Source organism: Drosophila takahashii, chromosome 3R, assembly GCF_030179915.1.
Source record: "Drosophila takahashii strain IR98-3 E-12201 chromosome 3R, DtakHiC1v2, whole genome shotgun sequence".
NCBI lineage: Eukaryota > Metazoa > Arthropoda > Insecta > Diptera > Drosophilidae > Drosophila > Drosophila takahashii.
Window position 1 is genome coordinate 19,332,557 of NC_091681.1, and position 16,062 is coordinate 19,348,618.

At 39.3% G+C, this 16,062-nt stretch overlaps 2 protein-coding genes and 1 long non-coding RNA gene across 5 annotated transcripts in view; 1 reads left to right on the forward strand and 2 right to left on the reverse strand.

The window, feature by feature from the left end:
- CASK (peripheral plasma membrane protein CASK) overlaps window positions 1–708 on the reverse strand; it is a 42,116-nt gene extending 41,408 nt beyond the window's left edge. The window contains exon 1 of one of the 3 annotated variants that reach the window (XM_070216335.1): window positions 514–704. The gene's annotated coding sequence lies outside the window, so the exon portion shown is untranslated. Of the gene's footprint in view, window positions 1–513 lie in introns of all 3 variants that reach the window. The other 2 variants (XM_017151972.3, XM_070216336.1) reach the window with 2 other exon arrangements.
- A 4,573-nt stretch (window positions 709–5,281) lies between these two features.
- Window positions 5,282–5,999, reverse strand: LOC138913469 (uncharacterized). The gene is made up of 2 exons (XR_011419236.1): window positions 5,698–5,999; window positions 5,282–5,565 (listed from the first exon to the last, which is right to left on the reverse strand). It is a non-coding gene; the product is annotated as an uncharacterized lncRNA (long non-coding RNA).
- Window positions 6,000–13,010: 7,011 nt separating this feature from the next.
- On the forward strand, window positions 13,011–14,691 carry Gr93a (Gustatory receptor 93a). The gene is made up of 3 exons (XM_044394142.2): window positions 13,011–13,055; window positions 13,260–14,411; window positions 14,464–14,691. Exons 1-3 carry the CDS (start codon window positions 13,011–13,013, stop codon window positions 14,650–14,652), a joined length of 1,386 nt encoding a protein of 461 aa, XP_044250077.2. The 3' UTR covers window positions 14,653–14,691.
- Window positions 14,692–16,062: the final 1,371 nt, after the last annotated feature.

Here is a 16,062-nt window from a genome sequence, read left to right on the forward strand (position 1 = left end):
GGCTGCATGAATATTTAAATGTGCAACAATTTACGATGCACACACGAAAAGTCGAGGGTTAGGGTGCGAGCGGGACGGGGCATATGGGGGATTTCCCGGGAAGGACTTTTGGAGTCATGTTTAATGCAAAGCTGCGCATGGGGCGCGGTGATTTTGGCTCGGTTTTAGTATTCGGGCTCGAGGGTTTTACCTTGCTCGTGTGTGCCGCCGTTGTAAAATGCCTTGACACTTTCCACACGACCTTACCACCCATAGAAAACACCACCCCCTCGGCAACCCCTCCCATAAGAACACACGATATATGCATTTACCCTATAAGAATAGGACTTGTAAGACTCTCGAGGGCCTCACAATTGGCAAATTGATTCTTTGTCTAAGGGATTTGCATTGCTCATGTTCCAGCATCCTCTCGTCCACGCCCCCTTATCAGCCACACACCGCCCCCTCACCAACACACACACACAGGCACACACTAGAACATTTCGCATATATTTGTATGTTCGATTCACCCACCGATTCACAGCGATTTTTCAACGCCCGCAGCTTTTCGGCATCTTCCCGGATTTCTTTAGCACACGATTGTCAAGGTCCGCACTCAAAATCGGCTGGCAAGTCGATTGCATTGGGTAATTTACTAATTTTAACTTAAAACAAACACGGCCCGTGAGGAATTGATTGAAATCAGAGATGCGAAAACATCGATGTCTCTTTCGATAGCATCGGGCCGTGTTACGTTAACGTATAAATAACAGTTACGTTTCTGATTGGCAAAGATCTGGTTGGAAATGAACCGGTTCGTCGAGAACTAGAACTCCAGGGCTGCAAGGCTTATAAAGTGAACCAGTTCATTGCACACCATTTAAATTAATTATTCGAACCAATTTTATTTACAAACCATACTTTAAAGTAAAACCAATATTAGATCAATAAGTAACTACCCTTTTTGGGTCACATTTTAATTCAACAAAGCTTATTGGAATCAATCGACTGGTTCCAGCTGAAAAATACCAGAAATAATCGACTTTCAAACTGCTTTGTCGTTTTTCAAGATACAAAGTTTGGTCTGTTTAAGTGGGGCGCCAATATTTAAAAAGTGATTACAAGTATAAGTTTCTTAAATATTGATTAAATGAACTAAGAACCTCATATATACGCATATCATAACCTCTGATTTCAAATGTTTTTAAAATTACTTATTAATTTACGTGAATTTTTATTTCACATTAAATGTTAGACTTCGAATAGAGAATTTTATAATGCCCTATAATCTATATATTAAAAGTAAGAGGACTAATAACTACATCGTAATTTTATAAATATTAATTAATATAAATTCTTTTGGCAGAAATGTAAAATTTTTAATAAGACGCAAAATACGTAAACATGTTTACCTGTTCCTTTCTCTTTGGGAATGTTTTGTATAGGTTTTTATTTGTTTGACTTATCTGCAAAGAGCACTTGTTTTCATTTGATAAATACCTACTGCATGGTTGATAAATTTGCTTGAAAGTAAGATAATTCATTGCACACTGAATTGTTTCCGCTTGAGTGAAGTCGGCAAATATTTACGCGGTACGCAAGTGCATAACGTTATTGTGGGATATTTCACATTCGAAATTCGAACACTTTCCAGTTGTACAAGTTATGTGATATCTTTAACCATTCACCAACTTGGTGGTAAACCTTTTCTTTCTCAGCAATACACGATTTGCTTACCAGAAATAAACGATTCCAGTGCTATGGAAGGGATTTCCACTACGGAACCTTTATCAACTTGCTTTATCGCTATGCTCGTTCGCAGCCCATTGAATATTACCATATTATTCCCATTACTTCTCTTTGCGCGCCATTCAACTTTATCTATTATTATTATTATTACCCCATAGCATTTGATAAACCCATTAGAATAAATTAAGATCTTGGCATTAATATGCCGGGCACACACAGGAGTCCCTCAACCGAAGTCAAGGAAAACCCACACACAAACTCCCTGAGTTAAAGGAAAGAAAATAAAGAAGAAACCCGTAGGTGCGTAATCTTTAAATCAGCTCCGAAAAGGGGGTGGGGAAAGGGGTGGGGGTGGGGACAGGGGCCAATACTCAAACATAAACATCATCAATTACAAAACCTCGAACAACAACAACCACCGCAGAACGAACTGCAACAACATAAAGATAAGGTAGAACAGAAACAACAGGCCAACAAACACAGAAACATCAGCCAGATGAAGAAAGAGCTGATGAAAATGAACTCAATATGGCAATATTACTACAAACCAACTGAAAAAGGATGAGCAACAACAACCATTTCGAGATGAGCAGCAAAAAAAACAAGTGTTAATGAGCAGCAATACCCACAGTGGTCACCTCAAAAGATACTCCCATTTCATTGTACCATCGAATCCTCTAGGATCAGAAAGATACCGAAAAACAAAGGTTTCCTTAAGTGCGTATTTCATCGAATTTTTTTTTGTAAACTGGTGCTATTAACAAGTCTTTAAATTAATAAAAAGATTTATAAAAAAATTATAAATTGTTTTGTAAAATAACATTGTGTTCAAAAATATGGAATTATACATATATAATAAACACTTATTCTCCATGTTGAAATAATTTCCGTACATCAAACAAATTTTTCATTATAAAACAATGAATAAACACTGATTAAAAATTATAAAAAAAATGTATATCCTATAGAGTTTAAATATTATAAATATATTTTAAAGCCTTCTTAGTACTGGGAGCTTTTAAAGTAATATATCAAAATCCCTATCCAATAACCACTGTACCTAAAAAAAAAAGGACAAAAACAAAGGACAATACACAACTCACGTTAAGAAGTCGTAGGTCGTTGCTTTGCATTTGTTTGCTGCGTTGGTTGACAATAAAAAATACAACAAAAAAAGGAACCCGGCAAGCGGAGCAGAAGTAAAAAACAAAAATAAACTCGACAAAAGGTGGAGCAACAAAAGGGCAGGGAAAAAGGCTCAGCCACTCAGGTGAAATCAAAATCAAATTCAACGCCAACGATCGTCCCCGTACCTTTCGCAGTTCCTTGTATGCCTTATCCCCTAACCCTGTAGCCCCGTCTCTTTCTCTCTCGATAGCCCCGTCTCTTTCCCGTCGCCGATCCTCGTTCTCTGTCGCCGGTGATCGTCATCATTTGGACTTGCGACTGTCGCGCTTAATGCGTGTGGATGGACATGAACGTGTAGGATTCGAATTGACATTATAAAAACTGGTTTGCTGCCAATATATATTGCCGGTTACGCTGCGTCCTACGTCCTACGACCGAAGACCGACGTCCTACGCCCAGAGTTCTCCCCTCTCTTTCTGCATGTACCTGCCTACTTGGATCTGATTCCTGTTTGTTGTTGTCTCTAGGATATTACCTGCTGCCTTTCCAGGGGAAAAGTGCGCGCCAAAAAGATAAGAAAAGACTGGGGGATCCTCAACAATAGTAGCCTGTCATCCAAATGATCCGATAATGACAGTTGATATTGTGCGGCAATCCAAAATGTCAGATTTAAATGCATTGAGGATCATAAAAATATTATTAATTTCATCACATATTGATAAACATTCTTGTTTAACATAGTTGGATATTGTGATTGTTTTCCTATTAGCTGATTTATGTTTCGAGTTGTCACCGTAGTGATATTGCCAGATATTACCAGATGAAGAAGAGTGCACCAGAAAGATAAGGATGGTCGGGGGATTCTCCACAATAGTAGCATGACGTTAACCTGATCCGATAATGTCAATTGAATTTGTAAGGCAATCAAAAGATACCTGATTCTTATGGGGGAGTCCAAATAAGTTAATATCAAAGAAAGAATTGAGTGTCGAGCCCACAAAATATATATTATCTTAAAGATTATTTCCTTGTCATAAACCGATAACATTCTTGTACTCACTTAAGGAACATAAGATCGATCCAATTTAAGGTTCCAATAGGATTTTCTTATTTTAAACTAAAAGGTTCTGTGCTCAAGCACTCCGTTTGTCAGTCCCCCGAAACTGTACTTGGCATTGAGTCTGATGGGATTAGGGACTGACACAGCATCATTAGAGGTCGAAACCCTCCCTCACTCCCTGCGACTTCCCAGCCCCTTTGGGCCTTTCTCTTTTCGCCTGATCATGTTATGGCATATTCAGTTAATGTAGTCAAATTACATTGCCTGGAAATGCATCACGCAGCATACAGACGCATATTCGTTTACCATGCCTAAACTCCAGGCCCCCGATCTCGGATTCGATCCCAAACTCAGTCCAAGCCATGACCATGGCCCATATGGCAGGAGCAGCAGCAGCAGCAGCGGCAGCAATTAACTGCAAAATGTCATTAACCAGCGTCGTAGGTGAGAGGACAAGAAGAAGAGACGGACTGACATATGACAGGCACATCAAGCAGTCAGAAAACCCGACCAAACCAAACCGACCCAACCCAGTAGAACCCGGTTCAGCATCACTAAAAACGCCCTCGCTCGGGCCAAGCCCCTCATCCACCCTCAATGCACTGGCGAAAATGTTTTGTACGATCTTAAATATAGTCTTAATATATCAAAGGTCATGAATAAATAAAATACAAGTGTTTTTAAGCAATCCTACGCATATCTTATTTGTTCAATCTCTCGAGTAAATGAGATATAATGGCCAATAATAAGTTTCGTAATAAACGGTTATAATAAAATGCAGTGAGAAGATCATCACTTGTTATAAACCATCAAATATCTAAACACATATTTTACCAAGTTGTTAACGCTTTATTAGCAAAGGGGTATTGTGCATGTATCTAAATTACACACGTCAGCTGCTTAATTTGTTTATTAAATATTTACATTAATAGTTTGTTGATTGTAACTAAAGAGAAAATCAAAATAATAATGTTTAATAGTAAGCTGAACATATTTTGATTTCCATGAAGATAAAATAGCTTATAAGGTGATTTATAGATTGTAAATGGGTAATTTTTATTTCTTGGCGATGTTAAACTTGAAAATTATAGTCCAATAAAAAAGCTTTTTGATTTTTCGATGGTTAATTTAAATAAGTTTTGAAGTATGTACAGAGACTTCAAGCTATGAAATAGAAAAGTTTGACTGTATTTATCTGAAAACAAAATAAGAAAACTGTATTTTCTCTGAGTGCATCCTCCCCTCCCTTATGATCACTCCTCATGGCCTGTGTATTATATTCCCTGGACGTTCCACCTTGGCATTAAACGCTTGATTAAATTTCACTACAAATGGGTTGGGCAGGGGGAAGTGCACACACCAGCAGACGCTACAGGGATATATATGCATATCCATTTATTATTGGAAAAAAGGTCATCTCAGTTTCTGCGTCCATATGTTGTGTCCTGAGCCTGGACAGCTATCCATCCATCCAGCCATCCATCTATCCATTTTGTATCTGGTATCGTGTATCTTGTATCTTGTATCTCACAGCTGCTGCATGTTTTGACTGTCATCGCAATTAGAAAGCTCCGCTGATCTCTCACATGATTTGTTCTTTTCGTTTCTGCCAATAGCACTTGCATTTAATTTCCCATGAAACAAGTTCCCTTCCGGCGGAAAGAGAGGGGTTTATCGAGGTAAAAAATAAGGCAAAAAGAAAAGATATATTGCGAATTGTGGGGAAGCCTGAAAAGTGCGGCGCAGCGAAACGCGGTGAGAAAATGTTTTGCATTATTTACATTTTTACTGCAGTTAGTTACGTTCTCCGTTCCGTTTTGTTCTGACTCGTTTTGGCCATTACTCCCCGCTGCAGGACATCCGTCATCCGTTGCGCTTGCTTTGGTTCCTCCTCGTTTTTTGGATCATTCTCGCTTTTTTTCGGTTCGGTTTGGTATGGTTTGGCTTTATCGCTTGGCTTCCTGCCGCCTTTGAGCCCTGCTGATGTTGCTCTCATTAACAAATTGTCAGGTGTTCTGGGCTGGCCTCGTCAGTCAGTCAGTCGTCATGCTTTGGTTAATCAGCACAGAACCGATCCGAGTCCAACTAAAGCGGAGAGGTAGAATATTACACAAAAAGAAGCAATCCCAAAAATCCAAAATAAACCCTTTTCGTACCAAGAAATACCCATGACACGGGTTTAATATCTGATTATTTATAATATTTTTTAAAGATTTAATTCATTTTGTTTAAGCATAGTTTAAATTCAAAAGAGTACCTACGATTAAAATAAATAATTTATTAAGGTTGCTCCTACAATTTTTAAAATACATCATACGTCATGATATCCAATATACCCATAAGTTCCAGGTACCTGGTAAAACAGCCGTTCAGAACATGCTTGCAATTCAACTGTAAAAGCATTTAAACGGAAAGTTTGTCGGCTTCCCGAAACTTCTCCCCCTCTCTGATCTTCTCGGGGACCCCTTTTCTTCCCCTTTTCCCAACCGATTCTCCCTTTGTCTTCCCCATTTCTCTCACTGTTTACCTGTTGCTCGTAAACAAATGCCGCCTTAATCAATTCGTAAAACTGCTCAAACTTCAAGTGATAACAAACAAAGGCGAGACAGACGCTTGGATGGTTGGAAAGAAAGAAAGTCCCAGGGATCAGGTTCCGCACTCCGAGCCCTTTACTCACCCCCTTATCGCCACTATTCACCGAGTTTGTGGCCAAGACTCTCGTCTGATACTGGGATGCTCCGTGTTTATTTTCTCACACAGGCGGCAAAACAAATAAATTCCGTTGTCTTTTGGAGAATTGATTTTTGAAAACCTAATCAAATCGAACAGAGAGGCTGCACTTGGGATTTAACCCTTTTCTGGTTTTGGTGGTGGGTATATTGGGTTTGTGGCTTAAATGGGAGAAGCAATGATGAGAAAGGTTGTAATGCGATGGAATATTAAATCAAACATATTTAGCTTTTTTTTAAGAATTAAAAATATTAAAATTTGAGTGTTCTGTTAAAATAAGGGTATACAATATTTCTTTATATATTGAACAATCTATTTATTTTATAAGATCTTTTACTTCTAATTCTTACCAATTCTTTTTTTTTTTGGTTTTTGACCCCTAACCCAAAATTTTTTCTGTAAAAAGGTATTCATAGGTCGGCACTACGAGTTTTCCCCTTTCTACTTCCAACTTTTTTTATTGACGACCACCAGGCGACTGATGGGGCCGAAGATTTCCCATCCGCACTCGTAATTAAATATCCAAATTGAGTGTAAGCAAATGCCGGCGACTTCTAGCCCTGCCAGCTATGCAGGGGTTGGATCTGGATCGGGATCGAGATCGAGATCTTTATGTGGAGCTGTATCTGTTTGGCTGTTGGGCTGAAAATAGCGGCGCATTCAAGTGAGGCATTTTGTGCAACACACGCCAAAATGGGAAGCAGCAGTCGAAGGGGTGGTGGCAGTGGGGGGTGCAGCAGAGTTATGAGGGAGGAGGTGGCACTGCATTAGCATGGGCTGCCTTTATACACTCCCCCTCTCACTCCAACCCACTCCCCTACTTTCTGCTCTTTCCTATTTCTGTCTTTTTGTTGCTGGTGCTGCTTATGCAAACGCATGGGGCATGTCTCCCGCAACTGTAATGACTCCAACTCCTACACTGAAATTTATGATCCAGTTTTATTTTTATTTCCCATTAAACCTTTCTCGGCTCAGTTCAATGATCTTTAATCGGTTCACAAAAAAAATTTACAAATGAACCAATTTTTCTGACTTTTTATAGGGCCTTACATCATTCCAATTGAACAAAGAAGCTGTATTAAAAGAAAAGTATAAAGGTATGATAAATAAACATGAAAATCTTTCGTTGATGAAAGTTATTACGAAAAGATCTTAGTTATATTTAAGCAATTAACGATTTTAAGGTTTTAACTCTACTTTAAATTTAACAAACGGACGAGAAAATGGCCCTAAATAGACAAGGAATTTTTATAGAAAGAAAAAAAATTATTACCTTTTTAAAAGTTATTTTTTAAGTTTTTTGATTACCTAAAATAAATAATTTGTGTTGCCACTTATTACATTTCAAATATTTTACGATCTATCTCAATCGTATCAAATAGTATACAGAGCTGGGTACCCAATACTTTTTACAGTGCACCAGCTATCCAACTTTGGCTCCATCTGGCTGCTTTTAGTTTTTCTCCAACGGGCATAGACAATGAAAAACATTTTCCTGTCGCTGTCTCTGTTTCTGTGTCCCTTGTTGTTGTTGTTGATGTTCCTGTCCCTGACTCGCCCCGTCCCCTCTTGCCCCCTGCTCCCCGCCCCTGTCCTGGCTGCCCCTCCCCCCACTTAACCCCCCGGTCGCCGCCCATCGAACATCAACATAAAAATCCATGTGATGTCGATGACTTTTTTGTTTTGCCTGTTCGTTTTTGTTGTTTTCGTGCTCTATGCGTTTGTCGTTGTTGTTTCTTTTTTCGTTCTCCTCTCCTCTGCTCTCTCCGTCACTTACATATTTAAATGTGCATATGGTATCCACTCTCTCCTACGTGTTGTTTTTGTTGTTTCTGGCGTTGCGTAGTCGCATGTGAATGCTCTCTAATCTCCTAATGTCGTTGAACCTTTCCAGTACTTTTTTTATTGTGCCGTACGACTTTATTGTTATTATTATTTTCCGCGACTCTCCGCTTTTTTGTTGTTGCTCATTGTGTTTGCTTTTGCAGATTCGCTCGCCTGTTGGCTCCGCACGCGGATCTTCCGCTCAGATCCGCTCTCCTTGCTCCACTCACTCTCTTGAATTACTTTATGTCATAGCGGACAACAGCAACAACAAGAATTACCGATGACAATGATAACAGCAGCAGCAAAAGCATCAACAACAACTGACAAGGGCGGGTGTCAAAAAGGGGGTGACGGGGGCTCCAAACAATCCCCTTAAATTTTGAAGCATACTTATTCTAATTGACCGCATACATTGAACTTTATTCGGCTAAAAATAACCTGAACTCTAAAAGATACTTTTAGATTTTATATCACAAAATCCGGGTCGATAAACTAGAACCGGACTTTCCTTATAATTGTCATTACCACTTAAAAAATGTATCTGGTAGTACTTAAATCAATACTTTCGTTCTCAAAATTTGCCCCAAATCCTCTAAAAACTGTATAAATTTAAATTCGTCTCATCTTCAAGATCACTTCACGTCATAAAAACAAACTAGAGTGCACTTTTGTTTTGATTTCAATAACGAATTTTAACTTTGAGATCTTTTTTTTGTTTTTTTTTTTTTGTAGATATCGATTTTGAGATTACGCCCCCAAACCTGTGGTTGACATCCGAAAATAAATTTAAAAATCTTTTCCAACAAATATAATACCCCTTAAAACTATGTTTTCCCATCGCCCCTGACAAGTGCACACGTGCAATTCTGCCCGCTGCCTCGGGGCAATTATTTCCAATTTAGCAAAACAACACAACAGCAGCAGCATCGAGCATAAGCATCCAAAGCTATAGATTGGGACCCTGTCCGAGATCAGGGCTTGGCTGTTATGGACCTGCTCCTATTGTCTTTCCAGCAGTTCATTGCCCGATGCGCAGATGCAGCAGCTCTAGCATCATACTATAAAAACTCACGGAGAGAAAAAAGATAATACGTAATTTGGTATAGAAAATTAATAAAATGATTGGAAAACGGAATATTTATTGAACCAAAAAGTTACCAATTATACTGTAAATAATGTTATTAGTAGTTCTATAAAAAAACTTAAAATTTATAGACTTTTAAATGAATGTAACAAATAATTTAGGATAATAAGAAAAACAAAGTCATTAAAATAATGTTTTTATCATACTTTGATTTTATAATAATGCTTAGAATAAAACAAAGCTTCTGGGACACATTATTTTCTGTATAGGATACATTTTATGATATCTAAAAATCAGATATTCTAAGTAATAGGATTTTTATTAGTCATTCAGCCTTCACCATTCGTTTAGCTTTTTGTTTAAAAACAAGTAAATCAATTTTAATTTGTTCCGGTGCAGCCCCAACCCAACAGCGATCCCCATCATCAGCTTGGTCATCACAGGGACTGGAGACTGAGGACTGAGGACTGAAGACTAAGACTGGGGTCAGGCCTGCTCCATGGTCCATGCAATTACTCCATGTACTTGGGACTGTAATAACACGGACGCGAACTGTACGTAAACTGGTTGCAGGATGCTGTTGCAGTTGGAAACTTGGAAACTGGGAGACCTGGAGCCGGGCAGCGACTTTCTAGCCGGTGTTATCTGTCTATATCTATCTAGGAAAACCAGTTATTGGGGGCCCAGGCTTGTTGCACGCCCATTTCGAGCCGAGCCAAGAGCCAAGAGGAGGAGCAGCTCCTCATCCACATCGGTTGTTAAAGTTAAAGTGGCTATAGTTGCTGTTGATCGGAGCAGGACTAGACCTGTTGCTGGTTGCTGATCGCCGATGTTGCTGTCTGCAACTTGCAACTAGCAACTCGCAACTCGCAGCTCGCAACTCGCGGCTCCCAACTGGATTTGCCGAAGACTGTTGACTCCGTTGTTTTTCTATTGCCAGTTGTTCAGCAATTCAGAGGCTCTCGAGGCTCACGACTTCCTTCTTGGTTCTTCTAGCTGGGATATTGTATAAAAACAACTCGTACAGCTGCGAGTTCGTTGACTCCGAGTGGAGCTATTCTAATGCCCGGCAAACGTGTTTGGCAACTTGCAATCCGATTGGGAGTGGGGGAAAAATGGAAAATGGGAGTGGGAACACAGCTCCACATACTCCTACTCCGACTGCGACTCCCACTCCTCCGATTTCCATTTCCACAGCAACAACAACAAAAAAACATTCAGCCGGAGAAGTCATCGCCTTACTAATTGCCCACGAGTGAATTGAAATTGAAATGAAATTCGCATTGAAGCGTTAAGGGAAAATCAAATGAATTGCACATTGAAGCCGATGTGCTGCAAACTGAAGCGATTTAAATGGAAACGAACGAGGAAAACGGGTCGAGGTTTCAGAACGCCAGTAAACTGGATTCTCTTGATAACGAAATATGACATATTTAATGGTGATCCCTTGTTTACTTTACCCGAGCTCGTAAACGATTTTGTAATATTTACTCGAGAGGCGATCGTACAATTTAATTTTATTAATTATAGATAACTAAAGACCCATTTTACTTAATTAGTTTTACCTCATAATCCTGTTTGTTTTTGATTACTCCGTTATTACTTACAATTAAATTCAAAAATAAATATATTCTACTTATGCGGTTATTCCACTACATTGTTCGGGTCATTCATTAGAGCATTCATTGGAGGCTTAAAAAAGGGACAAATATATATGCTATTTTTGGGATTTGTTTGGATAAGATGGCATGGTCACTTAAAATTTAGACGTTAAATTTAAACTTTATAATTCAAATAACTTTGACTGGTTAAATCATTAAGGTTGAAGGCTGTAAAATTAATAGTGTTTTTAAATTGTTTTGGGCTGTTTAAAGTACATCTGTAATTGTTTTTAATTTTATCATACCCGGCATTAATTTTTAGGAAGGCAATTTTATATAAATTTATAGACGCAGTTATGCCTTTATATAGAAATATGCGAGTTATTTTTAGTTGGCAACGGAGTAATTAGGCCACTAAAATAATTTTTGTATTGTTCATATTTGTTTATAGCACCTTATTAGACGCAAAAGGTTTGGCAATTCAACCAAAAAAAATCAAATCAATTTTTATTATTGATCCCATTTCACAGTAGCTCTAATAAATGAGCAAAATTGTACTTTTTAGATTCAATTTTGCTCATTGCTCATCGGTTCAGGTAGTACCGTATTGAGGCATTTTACAATACTAAAAAAAAAATACCAAAAGTGCCCATCAGTTTTTACAATTTGCTCATTGATTGCTTATTGCAGCCGACATATATCTGTCTTGCTCGCACCTACGTAAAATTGTATATGCTGAGAAAAAATTGCACTAGGGGGATTCCCTAAACTGTTGAATTGCTGAATTGTTGAAAATTCAACAAAAAATTTCAGCAATTAAGGGAACGACCCAAAATGACTCCTGTTGAATTTTCAAACAGCTGTTATTTGTTGAAAAATTTCACGGTACTTAAAGCATGTAAAATTTGATTTATTATTGCTAGTTACTGTCTAAAAGTGTTACCAAGGTAAAAAGAACCACAAATATGCTTTCTAAGTTGATTTTAAAATAAATAATGCGTACTGGTGATACTAAAATGTTACAGAGTTGCCACGACTTTTAAAAAAAGGTGACAACTCTGGCTTTTCAGCAATTCAACAACATTTTCAGCAGCCCCGAGGCTGATGAATTGCTGAAATTTCTGAAAGTTGACTTTGTATGGAACAGCTGATTAACAGCTGACCAAAATTCAACAATTCAGCAATTCAACAGTTTAGGGAATCCCCCTACTAATGAATGACCCGAACAATGTAGTGGAATAACCGCATTATGGACCAATTTAATTTACAATTTGCACGTAAATAAAAACATGCAAAAGCATTTAATTACAGTTTTGCCTAATTGTCTTGTCTGGCAGAATTTGTTGTAATTTATGTAGGTTAATGAATAGCTAATTATTGGCTTTCAAACTTGTATTCGAGTAATCAGGTGTTAGCACTCGAATTAGGAGAATCTAGATAATGAGTAGAATTAACGTAACTAATAGCTCTTAATAATATACTAAACAAGAAATATTCAAAAAGAGATTGATTGATAACTTTTTTTCGCTTGATAATTCCAAACATTTAGTAAAATAATATTTAATAAATCATAAAATAAAGTATCATATATGAATTAGAGTTAAAACTTAAGGTAAGCTGTATCTTTTCTTTTTTTTTTTGTTCTTTTAAATATTTTTAAAAAGGTTATCCCTAGTATCATAATTTCATGAGATTGATTTTTCGATTATTTCATAGAAATAAATTTTCCAAACTTTTCGTCCATTCACCTCATTACAAAATTCCGAAGAGAAATTCGGCTGTCCATCACCGAAAACAACTTTATTGACACGGGCATAAATATCAATTTACGCCCATTTCTTTTGTGCCGATGATGGTTTTATTTCTCGAGCACCATCTGTTGCGGGCCAGTGTGCCTGTAGGGCAAGAACAGGGCCCGTCGAAGTGCCCAAGTGGATCTGGGACTGCCTTTGGGTCCCGGGGCTGGCCTGTCCATCATCATCGATAGGCCCAAGTTCTGAGTTCCGATTGTTGGTCTTGGGGCAAATCAGTCAGCGAGGCACTCAGTGGAGCGTGAATGGCAATTGCCGATATCCACACATTCAATTAATAAAATCAACAGCAGCAGCAGCAGAGACGGGGAGACCTTATCGCAATCGCCGGGACGAAAGGACCTGGACATGTCATTAGCCAGTCTTCGGTTCGGTTCAGTTGGTCCTCGGCCATGGCCGGGAAAAGAGTGGAGAGCTGGTCGCGATTCCTGCTGGTGTGGCTATATCGCTTTGCCCGCGGTCTCTCGCTGCTTTCCTCGAACTTGGACCGGGAGAAGCTACAGCTGAAGCCCCCAAGACGAGGCAGTAGTAATCGCATCCTCAGCATCCTGTGGCGCTGTCTGGTGGTCTTCACTTACGCAGGAGTATGGCCATTGCTAAGCGCATCCGTTGTGGGCAAACGACTGGAGAGCTATGCCGATCTATTTGCCTTGGCTCAGTCGCTTTCGGTATCCATTTTGGCCGTCGTATCCTTTATCATCCAGGCAAAGGGAGAGGGCGAATTTCGGGAGGTGATAAATAGATACTTGGCCCTTTACCAAAGGATATGCTCGACTACGCGTTTGCAGCACCTGTTTCCACCGAAATTTGTGGTTTTCTTTTTGCTCAAGTTGTTCCTGACCCTGTGCGGTTGTTTCCACGAACTAATTCCGCTGCTAAAAGCCGAACACTTCGAGGATATCGGCCGAATGGTGGCAGTATGTTTCAGCATATACATGTGGCTTGGAACGCTTTTCGTCCTGGATGCCTGCTTCCTGGGATTTTTGGTCTCGGGAATCCTGTACGAACATATGGCTGCCAATATCATGACCATGCTGAAGCGAATGGAACCCATAGAGTCGCAGGAGGAAGGAAGTCGCATGAGCAAGTATCGCAGGATGCGTCTGCTGTGCGATTTTTCGGATGAGTTGGACGAATGTGCCGCCATCTACAGTGAACTCTACCAAGTGACTGTCTCCTTTCGCCGGATGTTGCAGTGGCAAATCCTCTTCTATGTTTACTACAACTTTATCAACATTTGCCTAATGCTATACCAATATATTCTGCACTATCTCAATGACGATGAAGTGGCTCTGGTTTCACTGGTCATAGCTTTTGTAAAGTTGGCCAATCTGGTTTTGCTCATTATGTGTGCAGATTATACGGTGCGGGAGTCGCAGAAACCCAAGAGATTGCCCCTGGAAATAGTTTGCAGTGATATTGATGAGCGTTGGGATAAGAGTGTAAGTGGTTGTCCTTTAAAAATATATTTATAAGAATTTATACCTTTTCCAGGTTGAAACTTTTCTCAGTCAGCTGCAAACACAGAGACTGGAGATCAAAGTACTGGGATTTTTTCATCTGAACAACGAGTTCATCCTCCTCATCCTGTCTGCCATTATATCGTACCTCTTCATACTCCTTCAGTTTGGCATTACAGGTGGTTTCGAGGCATCGGATGATATTAAAAATCAGTTTGATTAAAATCAAATAAAAATTGTAATTATCACTTGGTTTAATGTTTTTCTAGTAGGGTTTTTTTTGTCTTGACCCTAAAAAAATAAATATGTAAAGTATTCTACGTTTTCTCAACACCCTCGTTCTCTCATCTTATTATTTTAGTTAACCTCTACCGCCGAAGTTCACCTGAGCCGCCCTGAGTTCATTATCGTTCATTATATCTCATTCCACAAGACATTCTGGTACATTTTTCGGAGTGCCTCTGAGATGAGCTCGTTAAGCGACCAACAAAAAATTAAAGAAATGGGAATGAGCAACAAAAAACAGAAATTTCACGTCTGACACGGTGTAATTATCATAGCTCCTCCACCTCCTGTACACCCGCTACTCAAATCCCATCTTCATTACTCCCACTACACTGGGAAAAATAAAAAATATTTAAAATAAATAAGTCCAAGATATTGTATACTAACATTTTACTATTGTTTTTTGAGAATTAATACTTTTTAAATGAGATCTATTAAAATTACTAACTAGGTAAAAATATTTTTTATATAAGCGGCTCATGTTTCTAAAAAAAAAATCGTATCCTACAAAACTTGGTTAGAAAGGATTTCAAATCGATTACTTAGTTCCCATCATAAAGTTAGCTTATATAAAAGTCAATTTTTTTTATTATTTATATAAACAATTATTTTAATGGACTGTTTAAGGCCATCAGTGTACGCCCATCTCCACCCCCCACAACTTGATCGTCATCGCCATCGTCTCGACTCAAGTCTTTGATTATTTTGGGCGTCAGCGGAGCGTAACGCGCTTGTCACGCCTATTATATATGTAGAGTCGACATTTCCAAGCGGAGGGGTTATAGGAGAGGCATCTGAACCCGGGATTCGATCCCAACTGACCCGTGAGTGCGACGGTGGCGAAATGGAAACAAAGCAAACACAACGGCAGAAATACGCGCCTTGGCCTGCAACTGAATTAATTTCCGAGCTCTCTGCTCCGCTGCACACGCTTTTTGTTTTGGGTCGGGGGATGGCAGGGGCCTACCCGAGATATATGTATATTCCCGCTTGGAGGTGGGGATCTTCCAATTCCTGACACTGACGAGAGCAAATTCAAATTTTTCGCTTGTTTTTTGCGCCCAGTTGGAGCCGCAGAGAGCTGGCCAAAAGCTCTGGCCAAGCCATGCATATTTCCGGCCAGCCGAGAGCTCTGATCTGATCACCGGATCCACCGAAACCCACTCAGGAAGCCAGTAGTCAGTACAGAACCTTTCCAGAAAACTGAGCACCGTTCCCGTTTCGCTGATTTCCTGCCGTTCGCAACATTTCAGGTATTTTGCAATGTAATTAGTTCGGAAGTTCCAGCACCGGCACTGCGATTGAGTCGAGAATGGTTATGGGAATGGGGATCGGGCCTGGAACTTTG

Coding starts and splice junctions, on each gene's coding strand:
- Gr93a (XM_044394142.2), top strand. CDS start 13,011: ATGGTTTTATTTCTCGAGCACCATCTGTTGCGGGCCAGTGTGCCT. Junction 13,056..13,259: donor TGTTGCGGGCCAGTGTGCCT/GTAGGGCAAGAA, acceptor TAAAATCAACAG/CAGCAGCAGCAGAGACGGGG. Junction 14,412..14,463: donor ATGAGCGTTGGGATAAGAGT/GTAAGTGGTTGT, acceptor TACCTTTTCCAG/GTTGAAACTTTTCTCAGTCA.